The 21,633-nt window shown below is 39.6% G+C and overlaps 1 protein-coding gene across 1 annotated transcript in view; it reads right to left on the bottom strand.

The window, feature by feature from the left end:
* The window catches only part of LOC126263695 (Down syndrome cell adhesion molecule-like protein Dscam2), a 284,179-nt gene that overhangs the window by 53,020 nt on the left and 209,526 nt on the right, over positions 1-21,633 (bottom strand). The window contains exon 19 of the mRNA XM_049960822.1: positions 12,708-12,974. Within this exon, the coding sequence (XP_049816779.1) occupies positions 12,708-12,974 (267 nt within the window). The remainder of the gene's footprint in view (positions 1-12,707; positions 12,975-21,633) is intronic.

Here is a 21,633-nt window from a genome sequence, read left to right as displayed (position 1 = left end):
ACATTCTTCAGTGATAGAAGATTTAGCAGAGGAAATAGGGACTCATATGAAAACTGTATTTAGTGATCTTGGGATTTTTGAGACAAAATTGCAGGGATGTGCACAGTATGAATTGCAAACAGATGCAGGATTAAGATGCTGTAGGGCAAATGAATGTAAGAGCATTGAAAGTAACAGTAAAAGGTTAAGAAGTGAACTGAGCAATACTGAAAGAGAGACAGATCCAGTTTAAGGAATGTAATATTTGGTGAAGTCATTGGGGAAGTAATTCCATCAGCGCAGTTTGCCAAGGGCCATGGGAAGTATAATTATACATAATTTTTCAGTAAAGCGATTTATTCAATTTAAGAAAAGACATGTTTAGTGTAGAGTTTGAGCAAGGAAATCTTAACAGAATTTGCCGTGAGGGAGAGAGGAAGAATGGTAGGATGGTCTACGAGTAATGATGTGTGGGGAGGCTATATGAAATTCAGTAGGAGGCATAAAGGTTGTACAGATGGGAAATGTGTTAATCACAAAGGTGACACAATCACATGTCTTACGTAAGGGAGTTATCTGACAGAGATGAGATGGTGGAGCATTGATAGGATGAGGATAGGATTGGTTTGGCTACATTGGAAGCTACAGTGGGACTGGAAATTGGAGCTGAGCCTGTTAGAAGTATAATAAATGAAAGTATTGCTGACAGTGTAGGTGGAGTAGGTCTCAAGACTTCTTCGCATATTGTAAATGAGTTTGTCACAAATGGGGAAGATGGTCCAGTAAGTGTGAAAGATTTCAATGTGCCAGTACTGAAGGTAGTGCAAATCGATGTGAGCTGTTTTAACAGTGAATGGATGGGGAAGATAAGCATGAGTATAATACAAATCATTGGGTGTCACATGGAAAGGTGCATCAGGTGCTGGGGCCAGACACATAGGATCAGTGGCAAGAAAGATGGAGGAATTGAATGATGAGAAATTGAGTAAAATACTTAATTGGTTGTTTAAAGAGGATACAGAGGTTGAAGATGAGAATAGGTATTGGGATGTATGTCGAATAGATCAGGAGATTTGGAAGAAAATTTGAAAATGTTAAAGGCTGGTGAAGTGGAATTTCCACCAGGCTATGTAATGATGAACCAAGAGCGAAATATCTTATTAGAAGGAATATATGCCATGTACATAGTAATAATTAAAAAAAGCAATGTGTTTTATGTGTATTATTTTAAAACTGTAAGCTGATGTAAAGAGGATGGAGTGAAAATTGACATCATCTGTGAGCTGGCATCTGTTGCTATCACTCTGATGTCTGTAATACAGACAGTAATGTTGCAAGAATCGGAACAAGTGTAGAAACAGAGCTGAGGGGCAATCTAGTTACTGGAATAGAAGTTATTGAGTTATTGTATGGGGGCCTACTCGAAGGGAGCATGTGCTGTTTGCTTTATGAAGGTATACTTCATTTATTATTATATGGGCGCATTCAAAGGGAGCAAGTTCTGGTAGGTTTGTGATGATTGTATTCTTCATTTATTATTATATGGAAGGTTCAAAGGGTGCATGTTTTCATAAGTTTATCACGGGATTCTTCATTTATTATTATGTGGGCCTAGAGGGTGCTAATGTTGAATGAATGCTAATGTTGAATGAGTGAGTGAATTATTGTAACGGAAGTGTTATTAATGAAATTCACCCTCAGGTATATGTGTATTATTTGTTTGTGTGTACAATTATAAGAAATTTTGGAGGGATTATGATGTGTGTTCACGAAAAAGAAGGGGGGTTATATATATGTTGGAGGTCAGATTTATTGTTACACAAGAGATTCTGATGATTGTGTTTGTATGAGCAATTATACTAGGGTGTATAAAGGAAGCTTTTGTGAGGCAATGTATTGTCCTTAGTATGGCAAGGAAAGGTGTAAAAGGTGTACCTTGAGCTAGAGGCAGGTGCTGTGAATTTTCAAATTTTTTAGGTTATGTTTGTAAACTTTGAGGGGCGAATAGAAACATATGAATTCTGGTGTTTCTATTCACCCTACAATAACAAAACCTAAAAAAAGCTATTAGTATGCCATATTAATACTATATAATTCTCCAGTTATGTTACATGCACAACTAACATAGCTTCCTTGTTTCAGAGTTGCTGTTTAAATAGGCCACAGAAATACAAACTCATCATAGGAGGTGGTTACAAAAAACACAGACCTAATGGTATAAACAATGCCTGCTCTGACATCAAATCAGGGGTTAGCTTGCGGAAAGCAGCTGAAAAACATGGGATTCATTTTAGCATACTATACAGACACCTAAGAAGAGACACCAACATTAAACCTCAGAGTGGACAAACTGCCTTATCTTTTGAAGAAGAGAAGCTGTTTGTAGATAGATTGAAAATATGCAGCAAACTTTGACTTTACAACCTTAAGACTTCTAGTATAGGATTCTCTGGACAGAAGGGGGGAGGCAGTGACAAGGCTTATGAATAATCTCCCTGGTCATGATTTTGTGGAATCATTTATGAGGCGACACAAAGATCAGTTGGCAGTGCAAATGTGCCAAAACATAAAATGCTCCAGAGCTGGTGTTACACCAGAAGCTATCAACAGTTACTTTGATGAATTGTCAAAGGAATTGGAGAATATGCCGCTGTCTTATATAATAAATTATGATGAGACAAACCTTACAGATGATCCAGGAAAACGAAAGGTAGTCACATGGAGGGGAGCTAAATATCTCGAAAGGGTCATGAACTTCTCAAGGCATATGCAGATCTCACTATACAACCCCCTTATGTCATGTATAAGGCTTTGCATTTATATTGAAGCTGGACCGAAGGTGGGCCAAAATATGCAAGATACAATTGGACAAAATCTGGCTGGTTCAGTTTGTTCTGCTTCAACGAGTGGGTCATCATAGTTGCTGTCCCATACCTGAAAAAGCTGGAGGTAAGAAATTTCTCATTGGAGACAACTTATCTTCACATTAGTCCATAGAATCAGTTAAGCTGTGTCAGGACAAAAATATAAGATTTATATTCCTACCAGCAAATTCAACACACCTGACACAACCACTGGATGTGGGATTTTTTCGGCTTCTTAAAACTACTTGGCACCAAATATTTGAAGAATGGAAGAAAGGTCCAGGAAGAAATGAAGCAACTGTTCCTAAGGATAAATTTCCTCTGCTTTTGAAAAAGTTGTGTGACTCCTTGAAGGAAAAACATGTTATTACAGGTTTTAGGAAACGTGGGATTGTGCCTCTAGACCACAATAAAGTGTTGTCAATGCTCCCAGGTACTGGTACCAGTATACACGTAAGTGAAAACCAAGATAAGAACAATCTTGAAGAATCCACCAATGCTGTTGACAACAGTTTTAAAGAACTCTTGCAGAATCTTAGACAAGACCAGACTCCTCAACAAAGGACAAAAGTTAATATCCAACCTGGCAGAAGTGTTAGTGTTGATGACTTTGAGGACATGGATGGGGAGGATATAACCCCCAATTCATCACCTTGAAGTGATCCAAGCCCTTGTACATTGAAACAAGCCAAGACAATGGGGAGAGGGCAGATCAAGATGAAAATACTGGTATCTCCATAAACCAAGGTGACTATATGGTGGTCGAAGTATATGGAAAACATCATCTTTTCGATGTTATGTTTGCAAAGTTAATTACCTTATTGACAATGGTTTTGTTGGAACATTTTTAAAAAAGAGTTCCTCAAACCAAAAAGTTCACAATGACTGAAGAAGAATCTTTTGTCTCAAGAAACGATTTCGTCCTAAAATTGTCGTTGCCGGTTCTCAGTTCAAGTGCTCGTTTCAAAGACATGCTATGTTTTGAGGATGATCTGTCTGATTTAACAATTTATTAATAATACAGGACCAGGCTCATGGTAAACAGCTGTGCTCTGTTTGTTCACCTTAAGTTTGAAAGATTAGCTATGTGACACAAACATTTTTGTACATTTTACTTACTTTTAAAATTAATAAACCATTATTAAAATTGGTCCGTTGGTTGGGAGGCTTGCATGCCTCAGCGATACAGATAGCCATACCGTAGGTGCAACCACAACGGAGGGGTATCTGTTGAGAGGCCAGACAAAAGTGTGGTCCCTGAGAGGGGCAGCAGCCTTTTCAGTAGTTGCAGGGGCAACAGTCTGGATGATTGACTGATCTGGCCTTATAACACTAACCAAAATGACCTTGCTGTGCTGGTACTGCAAATGGCTGAAAGCAAGGGGAAACTACAGCCGTAATTTTTCCCGAGGGCATGCAGCTTTACTGTATGGTTAAATGATGATGGCATCCTCTTGGGTAAAATATTCCAGAGGTAAAATAGTCCTCCATTTGGATCTCTGGGTGGGGACTACTCAAGAGAACATCGTTATCAGGAGAAAGAAAACTGGTGTTCTACGGATCGGAGTGTGGAATGTCAGATCCCTTAATTGGGCAGGTAGGTTAGAAAATTTAAAAAGGGAAATGGATAGGTTAAAGTTAGATATAGTGGGAATTAGTGAAGTTCGGTGGCAAGAGGAACAAGACTTTTGGTCAGGTGAATACAGGGTTATAAATACAAAATCAAATAGGGGTAATGCAGGAGTAGGTTTAATAATGAATAAAAAAATAGGAGTGCGGGTAAGCTACTACAAACAGCATAGTGAATGCATTATTGTGGCCAAGATAGACACAAAGCCCATGCCTACTACAGTAGTACAAGTTTATATGCCAACTAGCTCTGCAGATGATGAAGGAATTGAAGAAATGTATGATGAGATAAAAGAAATTATTCAGATAGTGAAGGGAGGTGAAATTTAATAGTCATGGGTGACTAGAATTCAATAGTAGGAAAAGGAAGAAAAGGAAACATAGTAGGTGAATATGGATTGGGGGGAAGAAATGAAAGAGGAATCCGCCTGGTAGAATTTTGCACACAGCATAACTTAATCATAGCTAACACTTGGTTCAAGAATCATAAAAGAAAGTTGTATACATGGAAGAATCCTGCAGATACTAGAAGGTATCAGATAGATTATATAATGGTAAGACAGAGATTTAGGAACCAGGTTTTAAATTGTAAGACATTTCCAGGGGCAGATGTGGACTCTGACCACAATCTATTGGTTATGAACTGTAGATTAAAACTGAAGAAACTGCAAAAAGGTGGGAATGTAAGGAGATGGGACCTGGATAAACTGACTAAACCAGAAGTTGTACAGAGTTTCAGGGAGAGCACAAGGGAACAATTGACAAGAATGGGGGAAAGAAATACAGTAGAAGAAGAATGGGTAGCTCTGAGGGATGAAGTAGTGAAGGCAGCAGAGGATCAAGTAGGTAAAAAGACGAGGGCTAGTAGAAATCCTTGGATGACAGAAGAAATATTGAATTTAATTGATGAAAGAAGAAAATATAAAAATGCAGTAAATGAAGCAGGCAAAAAGGAATACAAACGTCTCAAAAATGAGATCGACAGGAAGTGCAAAATGGCTAAGCAGGCATGGCTAGAGGACAAATGTAAGAATGTAGAGACTTATCTCACTAGGGATAAGATAGATACTGCCTACCAGAAAATTAGAGACATTTGGAGAAAAGAGAACCACTTGCATGAATATCAAGAGCTTTGATGGAAATCCAGTTCTAAGCAAAGAAGGGAAAGCAGAAAGATGGAAGGAGTATATAGAGTGTCTATACAAGGGCGATGTACTTCAGGGCAATATTATGGAAATGGAAGAGGATGTAGATGAAGATGAAATGGGAGATATGATACTGAATGAAGAGTTTGACAGAGCACTGAAAGACCTGAGTCGAAACAAGGCTCTGGGAGTAGACAACATCCCATTAGAGCTACTGATAGCCTTGGGAGAACCAGTCCTGACAAAACTCTACCATCTGGTGAGCAAGATGTATGAGACAGGCGAAATTACCTCAGACTTCAAGAAGAATATAATAATTCAAATACCAAAGAAAGCAGGTGTTGACAGATGTGAAAATTACTGAACTATCAGTTTAATAAGCCATGGCTGCAAAATACTAACACGAATTCTTTACAGACGAATGGAAAAGCTGGTAGTAGAAGCTGACCTCGGGGAAGATCAGTTTGGATTCCGTAGAAATATTGGAACAAGTGAGGCAATACTTACCCTATGACTTACCTTAGAAAATAGATTAAGGAAAGGCAAACCTATGTTTCTAGCATTTGTAGACTTAGAGAACGCTTTTGACAATGTTGATTGGAATACTCTCCTTCACATTCCGAAGGTGGCAGGGGTAAAATACAGAAACCAGATGACAGTTATAAGAGTCGAGGGGCATGAAAGGGAAGCAGTAGTTGGGAAGGGAGTAAGACAGGGTTGTAGCTTCTCCCCAAGGTTATTCAATCTGTATATTGAGCAAGCAGTAAAGGAAACAAAAGAAAAATTCGGAGTAGGTATTAAAATCCATGGAGAAGAAATAAAAACTTTGAGGTTCGCCAGTGACATTGTAATTCTGTCAGAGACAGCAAAGGACTTGGAAGAGCAGTTGAATGGAATGGACAGTGTCTTGAAAGGAGGGTATAAGATGAACATCAACAAAAGCAAAACGAGGATAATGGAATGTAGTCGAATTTAGTCGGGTGATGCTAAGGGAATTAGATTAGGAAATGAGACACTTAAAGTAGTAAAGGAGCTTTTGCTATTTGGGGAGCAAAATAACTGATGATGGTCAAAGTAGAGAGGATATAAAATGTAGATTGGCAATGGCAAGGAAAGCGTTTCTGAAGAAGAGAAATTTGTTATCATTGAGTATAGATTTAAGTGTCAGGAAGTCGTTTCTTAAAGTATTTGTATGAAGTGTAGCCATGTATGGAAGTGAAAAATGGACAATAAATAGTTTGGACAAGAAGAGAATATAAGCTTTCAAAATATGGTGCTATAGAAGAATGCTGAAGATTAGATGGGGAGATCACATAACTAATGAGGAGGTATTGAATAGAATTGGTGAGAAGAGGAGTTTGTGGCACAAGTTGACTAGATGAAGGGATCAGTTGGTAGGACATGTTCTGAGGTATCAAGGGATCACCAATTTAGTATTAGAGGGCAGTGTGGAGGGTAAAAATCGTGGAGGGAGACCTAGAGATGAATACACTAAGCAGATTCAGAAAGATGTAGGCTACCAGTAGGTACTGGGAGATGAAGAGGCTTGCACAGGATAGAGTAGCATGGAGAGCTGCATAAAACCAGTCTCAGGACTGAAGACCACAACAACAACAAACCATTATCTTTTGAAATAAATGTTTATCTGTTTATTTTATAATATAAATAATGATAGTTTTATAACACTGTTTCTATTAACACCTACCTGCAGGGTGATTAGAAACACCATGTTTAATTTTCTTTAATTTATTGAAAGAAAATAATTTGATAATATCATAAGCTGTTAAGAGCTATACAGTTTTGGGTAGTATTTTTTTGTTTAAACTGGACAGACAATAAGTAAATTTTTCAACCAAAAGTTCAAATTTGTTACTGTTCACCCCATTTTATGATAGTTCTGAATGAGCTGGCTGATTATAACTCTAGCATCATCTTTATGAGCTCTTGCACTCTCTTCCTGCATCTTAACATATAAAAGTTGACAAACATGCAGTCAGTACTCAACATTTTTTTATACATGATTTACTTGCAGGTATGGTGCACACCCCAGAATCCTTCTAAAAAGTGTGACAGTGATGATGGTGATGAGTTTAAAGGATCCAAAGAGCTTTGTTGTTGGACACTTCCTCAGGAAGTTCAGGCAACATGATATGAATCAAATAGACAAGAACGGTCTACCCCAGGGTCTTTAACCTTGTCGTTGTGGCTACAATTTGCAGGGCAGTGTTTTAAATGAGAGAGACAGTTTAAACATAAATAAAACCACAGGCAACTAAAATAGTACCAGAACAAGGAGAACTAAAAGACAAGACAGTGACAAAACAGATATAAGTGAGGTTTTATTTTTTTCAAAGGTCTGTTCTTAAGTTGCCCAAGTATATTCAGGATTTTAAGCTTCTGTCAAAATAATAAAAATGAGATAACTCAAGATTTTAGGTTCAGGGGTTAAAAAATGATATTTGTAGTATATGACAGATGCAGAATGCAGCTGGAAGCTCTTGGCCCCCCTTTCCACCCCCATTGCATATATTACACGAATGCCCCCTCTACATTCATCCCTGGAATCAACACAGAAGTGTGAAAGACATAAAATTTTATGACAATTACCACTTTTTCTCACGAAATTGTGACGTGCGTAACTACTGTTCCAATGTCTGTTTTGGTTAACAGCTGGTCTTTCATTAGCCAGAGGGACAAACTTGGTGTGAATATGAGCTATCATTAAAATGTTACTACAGCTGCAGTTAGGAAGACCCTCTTAGTGTAAGAGGAACTCACGGATCATTCTAGTGTAGCTGTTATACAGGACATTATAAAAATGTATGGCCAAACTTGCAGGAAACATTCCTCACACACAAAGAAAGAAAATATGTTATGTGGACATGTGTCTGGAAACGCTTACTTTCCATGTTAGAGCTCATTTTATTACTTCTCTTCAAATCACATTAATCATGGAATGGAAACACACAGCAACAGAATGTACCAGCGTGACTTCAAACACTTTGTTACAGGAAATGTTCAAAATGTCCTCCGTTAGCGAGGATACATGCATCCACCCTCCGTACCATGGAATCCCTGATGCGCTGATGCAGCCCTGGAAATGGCGTATTGTATCACAGCCGTCCACAATACGAGCACAAAGAGTCTCTACATTTGGTACTGGGGTTGTGTAGACAAGAGCTTTCAAATGCCCCCATAAATGAAAGTCAAGAGGGTTGAGGTCAGGAGAGCGTGGAGGCCATGGAATTGGTCCGCCTCTACCAATCCATTGGTCACTGAATCTGTTGTGGAGAAACATATGAACACTTCGACTGAAATGTGCAGGAGCTCCATTGTGCATGAAACACATGTTGTGTCGTACTTGTAAAGGCACATGTTCTAGCAGCACAGGTAGAGTATCCCATATGAAATCATGATAACGTGCTCCATTGAGAGTAGGTGGAAGAACCTGGGGCCCAATCAAGACATCACCAACAATGCCTGCCCAAACGTTCACAGAAAATCTGTGTTGATGACGTGATTGCACAATTACCTGCGGATTCTCGTCAACCCATACATGTTGATTGTGAAAATTTACAATTTGATCACGTTGGAATGAAGCCTCATCCGTAAAGAGAACATTTTCACTGAAATGAGGATTGACACATTGTTGGATGAACCATTTGCAGAAGTGTACCCATGGAGGCCAATCAGCTGCTGATAGTGCCTGCACACGCTGTACATGGTACGGAAACAACTGGTACTCCCGTAGCACTCTCCATACAGTGACGTGGTCAACGTTACCTGGTACAGCAGCAACTTCCCTGACTCTGACATTAGGGTTATCGTCAACTGCACAAAGAATTGCCTCGTCCATTGCAGGTGTCCTCGTCGTTCTAGGTCTTCCCCAGTCGCGAGTCATAAGCTGGAATGTTCCGTGCTCCCTAAGACGCTGATCAATTGCTTCGAACGTCTTCCTGTTGGTACACCTTCATTTTGGAAATCTATCTTGATACAAACGTACTGCACCATGGCTATTGCCCCATGCTAATCCATACATCAAATGGGCATCTGCCAACTCCGCATTTGTAAACATTGCACTGACTGCAAAACCACGTTCGTGATGAACACTAACCTGTTGATGCTACGTACTGATGTGCTTGATGCTAGTACTGTAGAGCAATGAGTCACATGTCAACACAAGCACCGAAGTCAACATTACCTCCCTTCAATTGGGCCAACTGGTGGTGAATCGAGGAAGTAGAGTACATACTGACGAAACTAAAATGAGCTCTAACATGGATATTAAGCGTTTCCGGACACATGTCCACATAACATCTTTTCTTTATTTGTGTGTGAGGAATGTTTCCTGAAAGTTTGGCCGTACCTTTTTGTAACACCCTCTATAGTCAGCTTAATATGATTGCTTCTTTTGTGAGGTGTGGAGAACCTTGTGCCTTAGTCATCCCCTTGATCATCCTTAACACTTTGAACACTGGCCACTTAGAGGAATGTCAGGGCCAAGAAGAGTGGCAATTTATGTCATTATTTATAGTGTTACAGGCACATATGTGATTGATATATCTTCAGCATTAATACATACTAAAAAAGGACCAAGCTTCAAGAGTCATTTGTGATATTTACTTCAGTTTTTTGATAGGTTACAAATTTGAAAATAATTATGACAAAAAGTGTAATTATCCTTTCAAAATAGAAGTGCATGATGAGTTACTGAGCAATTTCTTCCTCTTGAGCTTCCAAAATTTCTTGCTCATTAAACAAACATGATGTATTTGTATCAGAATTCATAAGCTACAAAATCTAATGAGTACAGGCATGAAATTATGTCAACGCAGTCAAATACTGGCTTAGCCATTCGTGATGTCAAACATTATGTTTGCAAATGTTTTTTTGAATAATACCATAAATTGATAACAGAAGGCAGCACCTTTCAAGGGACAGGTAGCTAGATGTCTGTGCATTGTTCTCATAGTAAATGAGTCGAGTGATAGGTGGCTTGTGCGTTGATAAAATTACAGCCAGTGGTATACTCAGGTGCAGTCTTTTGAACACAAGGTGAAAAGCAGACTTTTGCTTCTGCAGTGTATATAATTCTGTCATAGCATCTAGTACAACTTCTTTAATTCTCTTTTGTTGACTGGCTTAAAAAGTTTCCTTACACAGAAATTACTGTGGATGTTCTACTGGATAAAGGGGGAGATGCTGTGGGTGGCAAATTGTAATATCTGTTGCAGAGTATCATAAAGCATGTTGGAGCTCTGGTGCTGAGCAGACAAGAGTTTTAGTTCAGCTATTAATTGCTCTATTGACTGACCTCTACTGAATGCGATTTTCTGCCCCATAGGGAGTTTGATGGCATGCTTATAAATTGTACCATTAACCCTCTTTGGTAAAACGTATTCACCAGAAGCCAGTATAAATGAACTAGTGTCTACACAGTTATCATTAAGTCCTCTCTAAATGTGACAAAAATGCATTCTGTGCTGTAGCATGTTATTCTTCAGTTGTTAGCAGCATTAAGATCCAGTGGAAGATGAGACCTTGAGTTTACTATGAGGAGTGATGGTGACTATTATATCTCCACTGGCCTGCAGTGCCTGTAACTAGTTAGCACTCAAAGTTTTGATCAACAGAGATCAGTTTTTGATTTTCTTTATTGCAGTGACCTCTCTGAATTTGTCTTCAATATTTTCAACAGAAAACAGTGGCTTCATTGTAGCAAAAGATTCTCCACCAGTTCTGGAGCATATCAAGACTGAAGTGAATTGTCTGTCTTCATTTCTTCTTCATTGGCTCATAACAGAGGGTGAGACCAAAGTTAGGAACTCTTCTTAGTTATTAATGTCTGTATTTAACCCCTTTTTCCTTTCTGATGAGACAAGAGTGTTGGCACAGTCACTGGTACGGGTGAGTTAGATCTGTTTCATTGAAGATTATCCATTCTGTTACTTTCATTAAGATAGGAGGCTCCTATTTGCTGTTACCCGCCACACCAAGGCTTTCTGGCATAATAGCCCATTGCCCTGAGTCTGTGCCACGTAATAGAATGGCACATACTTCTTGGTGTACAAGTGGAGTTTGCAGCTCAGGCATTAGCATTGTGATCTCTTTGTGGTTATAGGGTTATGACTGTGAAGGTCCATAATGATCTCCCTCTCCTCCACCATTCTCCCCATGACTGATAAGCTACTCTGCTGGCTTTCATGTGCTAACATAAATCCACTCGAATGAGAAGTGCAAAGGACCTCCACATACAGTGGATAGAGTAAACACAAGGTGTCTTACCCTAAATGGCCCACATTTCTGGAGAAAATATGAAAGTGAAGGGCAAAATTAAAAATGGAAACACAAGTACCAGAAGTAGTTCAGGGTGTTAGTGAGGGGAGCTAATACTAAGCATTGTCTTGATAATAGCAGAGTTGTTGACAAAAACGCTCGCCTCTTACAACAGGTAAGAGTTATGGATCTATTCTAGTGCTTGATCTCATAGGGGAGGGAGTACAATGAATTGCCAGAAGTTACAGTTGTGGCACCAAACAGGGAGTAGTACCAAAAGGCCTCGGCCTCATGTTTGCCAAGCATGTACTCAAAAATGAACTGTGAGCCTTGTAACCCCCCTATAAAGCAAGGTCTTCCATTATCCTCACACAATTAGTTTCATGTGTTTGTCCTGTTCCATTCAATCTATAACAATAGACCCAAATATTTAATCAAAAGTGTTTGGGACCATGAGCATAGTACTGATACTCTACTCTAAAGTTACTGGAATTGATGTTCATTATCTTGTTTTTATCTTCATTTACGACAAGCAATCACCCCTACAGCAAGCAGTAATTTTGTCTGCCATTCTAAATTCTGGACTTCCTCAGTGATAACACTTTCTGATATAACACTGTGAAGCAAACATTCTAGAGTGCTGATCATGCTGTCTGATAGAGTATTTTTATAAAATGAGGAAGTGAGTAACTTTATGTACAAATTATATACATATGTAAACTTTCATATGAAATTGAAAACTTTTAAATAATCAATTAAATTCATTCTTTCCTTCTCTTTGTTTATTAAATAATTCCAATAGGAGGCTTCTAACCATGATGTGGTACTTTAGATGTTCTGCTGTTGGAAGCTGGTATGCGATATTGAACGGGTTTGGACTCATTCCGTCTTGGGCTGCCAGGACCTCCACTGCTGTCTGAGTCCTGATCAGCACCCATGGAACAGCTGCGTGACCTGCTGAATCCTACTGCACTGGAACTGTTGTGGACATGACTTGGAGGTGACTTGGTGCGTCGATGCCCACTGGATGCGACTGCCACAGAGACAGGCAGTGTCTGCTGACTCGAGATGCAAGAGATTTCTGTGCAAAACACGACTTGCTCACTTCATATTATGAACACTTATACTAAACTAATACAATTATTACTTGTATTTCAACTAAAATAGGTGATAAAGTTATGTTTGGCAAATATGATTATATGGTAAACTATATCACTTTTACCATCATGATAAGCTGAATTATTTGTCTTTATTTCTGATCCTACTACTCTGTCAGCGCAGCAAGAAATGAGTATCTAATGAAATCATGAATTTTGTAAGTTTTCTGGTAATTTTTAATTTCTCACCAGATGCACTTGGGCCAAAAACTGCAGAAATAACCAGTAAGTCAAGGTAAACTCAAATTCTAAGCATGTATGTAAAAGGTGAATATGTTTTAATAAAATGAAATATCTATTAAACCCCCAAGGCAAAACTTAATGGTATTACACACAATTAACTGCTTTTTCAAGCAGTTGCCTTAACCCGTAGGCTAACTGAACACACTTCCAAACCGACACAAACTTTTATTGCCACTGACATTTCCACCTATATTTTCAGACCAGTTTTCAGAAAGCAATTTGATATTGTTTCATCTTCACTGGATTTATTCTCATTAGTCCATTTAACTACAGTGAATTTATTGCAATATGTAATCAAGTTCACTACAAAAGAACACTACCATGAGTATGAAATGATACCTACTAGGTCTAAATTGAAGATAGGCACAACAAAAGTCTGAAGTGGGCTTTCAGCCAACAAGACCTTTTTCGAAATTAGACAACACACACACACACACACACACAACTTCTAAACACATGACCAAAGTCTCTGGCAGCTGAAGCCAGACTGCAAGCAGCAGCACATGACGGGAGAGAGGCAATTGGGTGGTGCAGGTATGGAGGAGGCTGGGCTGGGGAGGTGAAGGGATAGCAGGATTGAGGTAGGGAATGGAAAGTGGTAAAGTGGTGCTTGTGGGAGCATACTGGGATGAGGTGCAGAGGGGATAGGGCAGCTGTGTGCAGTTGGGAGGTTAGATGGAGGGAGGGGTGGAGGGGGGGAGGTTTCAGAAAAGTGAGAAGTAAAAAGACTGCGGATGTGTTGGTGGAATGGAGGGTTTTGTAGTGCTGGAAAGGGAACAGGCAAAGGGCTAGATGGGTAAGGACAGTGACTAATGAAGTGGCACCATACTGGGAAGAGGTAGGGGGGGGGGGCATAGGGCAGCTAGGTGCAGTTAGGAGGTTAGACTGAGAGAGAGAGGTGGGGTTGCTGAAAAGGAGAGAAGTAAGAAGACTGAGGGTGCACCATACAGGGAAGAGGTGGCAGGGGGGGGGGGCATATGGCAGCTAGGTACAGTTAGGAGGTTAGACTGACAGAGAGGGAGAGGTGGGGTTGCTGAAAAGGAGAGAAGTAAGAAGACTGAGGGTGCATTGGTGGAATGGAGGGCTGTGTTGTGCTAGAATGGGAACACAGAAGGGGTGAGATGGGTACAGACAGTGACTAATGCAAGTTCAGCCCAGGAGGATTACAGGAACATAGAATATATTACAAAGGGATTTTCCAACTGTGCAATTCAGAAAAGCTAGTGTTGGTGGGAAGGATCCAAAAAGCACAGTATGTGAAACAGTCATTGAAATGAAGAATGTTGTGTTTGGCAGTGTGCTCAGCAATGGGATTGTCCAGCTGTTTCATGGTCACAGTTTATTGGCGGCCATTCATGTGGACAGACAGCTTGTTGGTTGTCATGCCCACGTAGAATGCAGCACAGTGGTCGCAGCCTAGCTTGCAAATCGCATGACTGGTTTCACAGATAGCCCTGCCTTTGATGGGATAGGTAATGTTTGTGATTGGACTTGAGTGATGAGAGGATGTATGGGACAGGTCTTGCATTTAGGTATACTACAGGGATATGAGCCATGAGGAAAGTGGTTGGGAGCAGGGGTTGTGCAGGGATGGATGAGGATATTGTGTAGGTTTGATAGGTGGTGGAGTACCACTGTGGAAGGGTTGGGTTAGATCATTTCTTATTTTGCGGCACAACAAGAGATAGTTGAAACCCTGGTGGAGAATGTAATTCAGTTGCTCCAGTCCTGGGTGGTACCGAGTCATGAGGGGAATTCTCCTCTGTGGCCAGATGGTGGGGACTTTGGGAGTTGGTGAGTAACTGGGAAGATAAGGCATGGCAGATCCGTTTTTATAGAAGGTTGGGAGGGTAATTATGATCTGCTTAGGCCTCAGTGAGGACCCTTGGCATATTTTGAGAGGGACTGCTTGTCACTACAGATGTGATGGTTATGAGTGCCTAGGCTGTATGAATGGATGTTCGTGGTATGGCATGGGTGGCAGCTGTCAAATTGGAGGTTTTACTGTTGGTTCGTGGGATTGATATGGACAGAAGTACTGATGTAGCCATCTTTGTGGTGGAGGTCAACATCAAGGTAGGTGTCTTGTTGGGTTACTTAAAGCAAGGTGAAGTGAATGGAGAAGGTGTTGAGGTTCTGGAGGAATGTGGATAGGTTGGAATAGGGTAAGTATCATGCAGGTGCTCATAGCTGTACCCATAATTTGTTAGTAGGTAATGCCTTCAAAGGAGAATTAATTATGGGTGAGGATATAGTCAGTCATTGTGACTAGGAAGGAGCTTATTGATCTGGAATCTGTCAGGCATTGGGAAAGTATTAAGGCCATGGGCATATTGGACGATAGTGTAAAGGGAGGTGGCATCAATAGTGATGAGCAGGGGACCATGTGGTAAAGGAAGTGGAACCATGGAGAGTCGATGGGTATTAGCCGCAACCTACCCTCCTATATTAAAGATACCAACCATTTCCTCCATCGAAATGGTTGGTATCTTTAATATAGGAGGGTAGGTTGCGGCTAATACACTGAAGGTGTTGGTCGATGAGATCAGAGACACCCCCATGAAAGAATCTCTGTTCTCGTGGACCAAAAACTTCAGCCTTTTACCCGCAACCTACTCTCCTATAAAAAAGATACCAACCATTTCCTCCATGAACTCTCCACAGTTCCTGTCCCTTTACCATATGGTGCCCTGCACACACTATTGATGCCACCTCCCTTTACACTAGCATCCAACATGCCCATGTCCTTAACACTGCTGAACACTACCTTTGCCAATGCCTGTCAGAGTCCAAAGAAACAACTTCCTTCCTAGTCACCATGACCAGCTATATTCTCACCCACAACTACTTCTCTTTTGAAGGCATTACCTACAAACAAATCTGGGGTACAGCTGTGGGCACCTGCAGTACCCCCATCCTATGCTAACCTATTCATGGGCTATCTAAGGGAATCCTTTCTGAATACCTAGAATCTCAAACCCCTCACCTGGTTCATGCTCATTGAAGACATCCCCATGATCTGGATTGAGGGTGAGGACACCCTATCCACATTCCTCCAGTCCTCAACACCTTCTCCACCATTTACTTCACCTTGTCCTAAGTAACCTAACAAGCCACCTTCATAGATGTTGACCTCCACCTTAAAGATGGATACCTCAGTCCATATCAAACCTACTGTCCAACAGCAATACGTCCTCTTTGGTAGCTGCCACCCATTCAATACAAAGAAGCCGCTTCCGTACAGCATAACCACCATGGCCATTGCATCTATGGTGATGAGCAGTCCCTCTCGAAATATACTGAAGATCTCATCGAGGCCTTCACATACCGCAATTACCCTCCCAACCTTGTACAAAAGCAGATCTTCCATGCTTTATCTTTCCAGTCACCCACCAACTCCTAAAGTCCCACCATCCAGCCACAGAGGAGCATTTCCCTCATGACTCAGTACCACCCAGGGCTGGAGCAACTGAATTACATTCTCCACCAGGGTTTTGACTACCTCTCATTGTGCCCTGAAATAAGAAATGTCCTACCCACTACCCTTTCCACACCTTGCCCACAATGGTTTTCCACCACTCACTGAATGTACATGATATCCTCTTCCGTTCCTACATAGCCTTTGCTCCCAACCCCTTGCCTCATGGCTCATATCCCTGTAGTAGAACTAGATGAAAGACCTGCCCCATATAACCTCCTACCACTCAAGTCCGGCCACAAACATCACCTACCTGTGAAACCATTCATGTGACGTACAAACTAAACTGCAACCACTGTGCTGTATTCTATGTGGGCATGATAACCAACAAGCTGTCTGTCCACATGTATGGCCATTGACAAACTGTGGCCATGATACAGCTTCACCATCCCAGTGCTGAGCACGCCACCCAACACGACATTGTTCATATCAATGACTACTTCACAACCTGTGCCATCTGGTTCCTTCCCAACCTGAATTGTGCAGGTGGGAACTCTCCATGCATTATATCCTACATTACTGTAACCCTCCTGCCTTAAAACTTCATTAGTCATTGTTCTTACCCACCTAGCCCCTTCCCTGTTCCAATTCCACCACTCATAGCTCTCCATTCCACCAATGGATCTCTGTCTTTTGACTTCTTTTCTGCAAGCCTCCCTTCCCCCATCTAATCTCCCAGCTGCACCCAGGTGCCCCAGCCCCTCTACGTCTTGTCCCTGTATGCTCCCACAAGCAGCATTATCCATCACCTGCCCCTACCCTGCTATCCCTCCCCATCCCTCACCACGGCCCAGCCTCCTCCTTACCCCCACCACCCTGTTGCCTCTCCTATCGTGCATTACTGCTCACAGTCTGGCTTCAGCTGCCAGAGACTGTGGTCATGTGTGCGAGTTGTGTTTGCATGAGTATGAGTATGTGTGTGTATGTTGTCTAGTTTCGAGGAAGGCCTTGTTGGCCGAAAGCTCACTTCCCAACAGTTTTTTTGTTGTGCCTATCTGTGACTCAGCATTTCTGATATACACTGTGTAGCAACTATCTTTTTCATAATATTGTTACATTCCATCTTGGATTTTCCATAGTTTGATACTTGATCTAAACATAGAAGTAAAAAAATTGCGTCTGCACGTCTATCATTTACTTTAAGAGGCATAAAATTGAAACATTCGTTTAAATCATAGGCTATAATTAGGAACAATACCAATAAAAAAACATTGTATTATTTCTTAACCTTGAAGGACAGAAAGTGGAGAAACTTTTTTTTTTCTTTCTTGCCGTTGGTCTTCAGTCAACAGGGTAGGGAAAATTTTACCATACAGTTGATCAACCATAACTGTGTATGCTGAAATCCTCCATGAGATTTAAAAACTATTCATAATATTCCTGTCTGTTGGCCTCTCACATCATCTCTCTGGGGTGTTCAAACAGTGTTTTCAGGGGCTGTAGTTGGGAAACAACATATCCTGAGCTGGGAAACAATGTATTTTCTTCAATGGGCCTTGTTTGGTGCAGTGACCTTGTGTGTGTGTGTGTGTGTGTGTGTGTGTGTGTGTGTGTGTGTGTGTGCTTTGATTGGGTTCATAGCACTTTGAAACAAAGGTATATGCTCCTGAAGAAAAAAAAATCCACAGCTTAAAATGAGAAATTTAGTAACATGGATGGAGTCAAGACATTGTGATATGATCAACTCCAGCTTTGACATAAGAAAATTTGAACTATTTTCAGTTGTTTAATAAAACTTGAAAATGTTTGGCTTGGTGGCTCCTGTGCTTTGAAGAAAGGATGGAATGTTATTTTCTACATCCAGACTGATATTTGTTAATAAGCCCTTTTTTATGGTTTACATGTTTGGTAATGCTTGATTACGTTTTCAAGTCTTCCCTCTGCAGCTACTGAGAACAACATTATATGACTACCTAGAGATAATGGGCTCCTTTATTTGTCCCAGAAGGGTTATCATAATAGCTTCCCACTACAAAACTAAATTTTTCTGAATATGTGTAGGAAGATTTATTTCGATTTTGTGATTAACATCTCATATCATACAGTTTAAGGCCCTGATATAGAAGATCTAGTTTAGAAGAAATGTTTTTTTCCTAACTTGGAACAGAACAAATATCCCACTTGAATACTTGTCAAGGCAAGGCTCAGTTCAGAATCAGTTGGATACTACAGCAATGTAAATAATCCACCAAGCATTTTCAAACTAGCTTTAATATATTTAAATGAATATTGTGAATGTTTATTTATCTTCATTAATGTCTGTGAGCAAAGCAGTAATTTCAGCTTCCCTTATTATGTCCTCAGAATGCACCTACCAGGTTACTTTCCAATATACTGTGCTGTACTCTGGGTAACAAAGCAGGCATCAAAGCAGATGACATATACTGGTGTCTGATTTCTATGGCCAAGCACGAAATTCACCTCATACTCCATGCTAAACCGTGATCACGGGTCAAGGGAGACTTACCACACAGGAAGAGAAGCTCTAGGTGACTTTCCTGAAATCTACCCATTTTTCTAGACCTCTTCAGTCCTTTTCCTTCACCCCTATACCTTTCCCATAAACTCTTCTGCCTGAAGAAGGAGGCACTGGTTCCAAAAGCTTGCCAATTACAACTGTCTTTTATGTGTGTGTTCTACTGTCACTTGCTGAGTAGATTTTTTATATATCCAATTAAATTATTTTGTCAATAATTGATTGTTTTTGTTGTTATATGATTATTCAGTGATGTACTGATATTTGCAATCAAGTTTTTGGTAGTTTCCTTGAACCTGACATTCTATCAGCATGCGCCTGGGAAAATGTAGTATCCCTGATATTTCAATGCTGTCTGGCATCATTAGGAATAATATAGTGAATTTAATTGCTAAAGATTTCATTCTGTTATCACTTCTTTCATTGTTAGGGAATAAAATCTGTCACTAATAAAGTATGGTACTTTTTAATAATTTACTAGTTTGTGTTTGTGTAATTATGTGAGTTTAGTATTTATGTACATAGTTGCGTTTTTTTTATGATACAGTGGAGGACTTTGCAATTTCATTTGTTGTAATGCAGCTTCAATTCTTCATCACATCTAGTTGTGTGAATTATAAAATGATGCCTTGCTGTGAGATTTATTAAATGTGTAATTATTTATTACTGATCTCTTTTCTTATTTTGTGTTTCTGTACAAATGGTTTGAACAACAACAAAAATCAAACAGTTAATTCCAAGTTATTTTGTTTAATAGCCCAGTAGTCACAGCTCATGTACACCATTTCCCCTCCTCTTCTGAATTTATTTTCTAAGAAAACAGTTAACTTGAATTGTTATGTTACGTGGACAAAAAAGTGCTGATATTACAAAAGGGTGTTCAGTTAATAAAATTTTGGAATTCACAACCTAGGTTACCTATAACATTAAACCTTCTGTTCTTTAGGAATTTTTAACATAAGACTCAGAATATGTTTAATACATGGATGTTTCTTCTGAAAACCTTCCTAGTACATCCCAGTTTGGCCATTTATGTGTTTCACATACCAATTGGCATTTCTGAAAAGTTGTTGTATATGGGTGGTAGCAACAATGTACATAGGATTGTGGATCTTAATAATTGCCATATTCTTAATAAAAGGCAGTTCCTATCTTAAAGAAGATGTCAACTAAGCAAGAAATAAGCCATGTTCTTATGTTAAACGATTCCTAGAATCCATAAACAATAGACTATTATTAGTTGGAATATTTTATGGTATATTCGAAGTTCTCAACTGTATGAACTGTAATATTTTATTAAGGGATATAAAGCATTGTGGCTTACAAGGAAAAACAGGAATCTGGCTCAAATCATGTCTCACACACGGAAAACAGAAGACAGTAGTGAAAATTTCAGATTTGGTCACGTCAGATTGATGTGCTAGATTTGCGGAGTACCACATGGTTCCAAGCTTAGTTCTTTACTGTTCTTTGGCTTTGTAGATGACTTTTCATGGTACTGCATTTTTATCATCACATAGCACAGTCATTATGATTGGTGAACTACAGTACACTAGTATAAAGGCCCTTTCTTCAGAGAGGTAGTAGCTGCTTCACATAAAATGGAATCCCACTTCATGCATAAGGAAATAGCTTTTTCTGTTTCATACGACACAATTAAAACAGAAAGCTATGCATATAAAGTTCAATGACAAAGAAATATTGAAAGTCAAGTCTGTCAAATTCGTGTGTCTACATATGAAAAAACAACCAGAACTTGTTGGTTCAACCAGAACTTATTGGTTAAATTCTTGCTTCATCTAAAGGAGTGAGTTCAGAAGGATTTGATATTTAAACTATTGCATACATTTGTGACATGTATATAATGTTAAGTTGCATATTATGACTATTTCCATTTGCATATGGCATATGGTATTACATTTTTGAGAAACAAATCACAAACAAAAATTACCATTATAGAGTCATTGGAGTTTTGATTAATGACCATGCTAGATGCTCTTCCAGGAATTGGCTAAACTACTGATGAAACTTATCACCTCCTTGGTTTGTTGGCAAGGATCACACTTCCTTGCTTTATTGGCAAGAGTCACACAATTTCGTAAACAAACCATAATCACAATAAAAGAATTAAACTTGATTTATGAACAGAACTAAAAAATCTCAGCAGGAGTGCATTTTTTAAAAATGAAACACTTAAAGTACAGGTCAAATTTAGGAGTGATTTAACAAACAGGTAAAAATTTTCTTTCTGATTAAATCTTCCTTATCTTTATACAACCTTTTTTGAAATAGTGCAATGGGTCTTATTCTGTGATTCTGATGGATTTTAGGTGTCATTGTACACTACTGGCCATTAAAATTGCTACACCATGAAGATGACATGCTA

The sequence above is a fragment of the Schistocerca nitens genome, chromosome 6 (genome assembly GCF_023898315.1).
Source record: "Schistocerca nitens isolate TAMUIC-IGC-003100 chromosome 6, iqSchNite1.1, whole genome shotgun sequence".
NCBI lineage: Eukaryota > Metazoa > Arthropoda > Insecta > Orthoptera > Acrididae > Schistocerca > Schistocerca nitens.
Note: the sequence above shows the minus strand (reverse complement) of the source record. Positions and strands in the feature narration are given on the sequence as shown.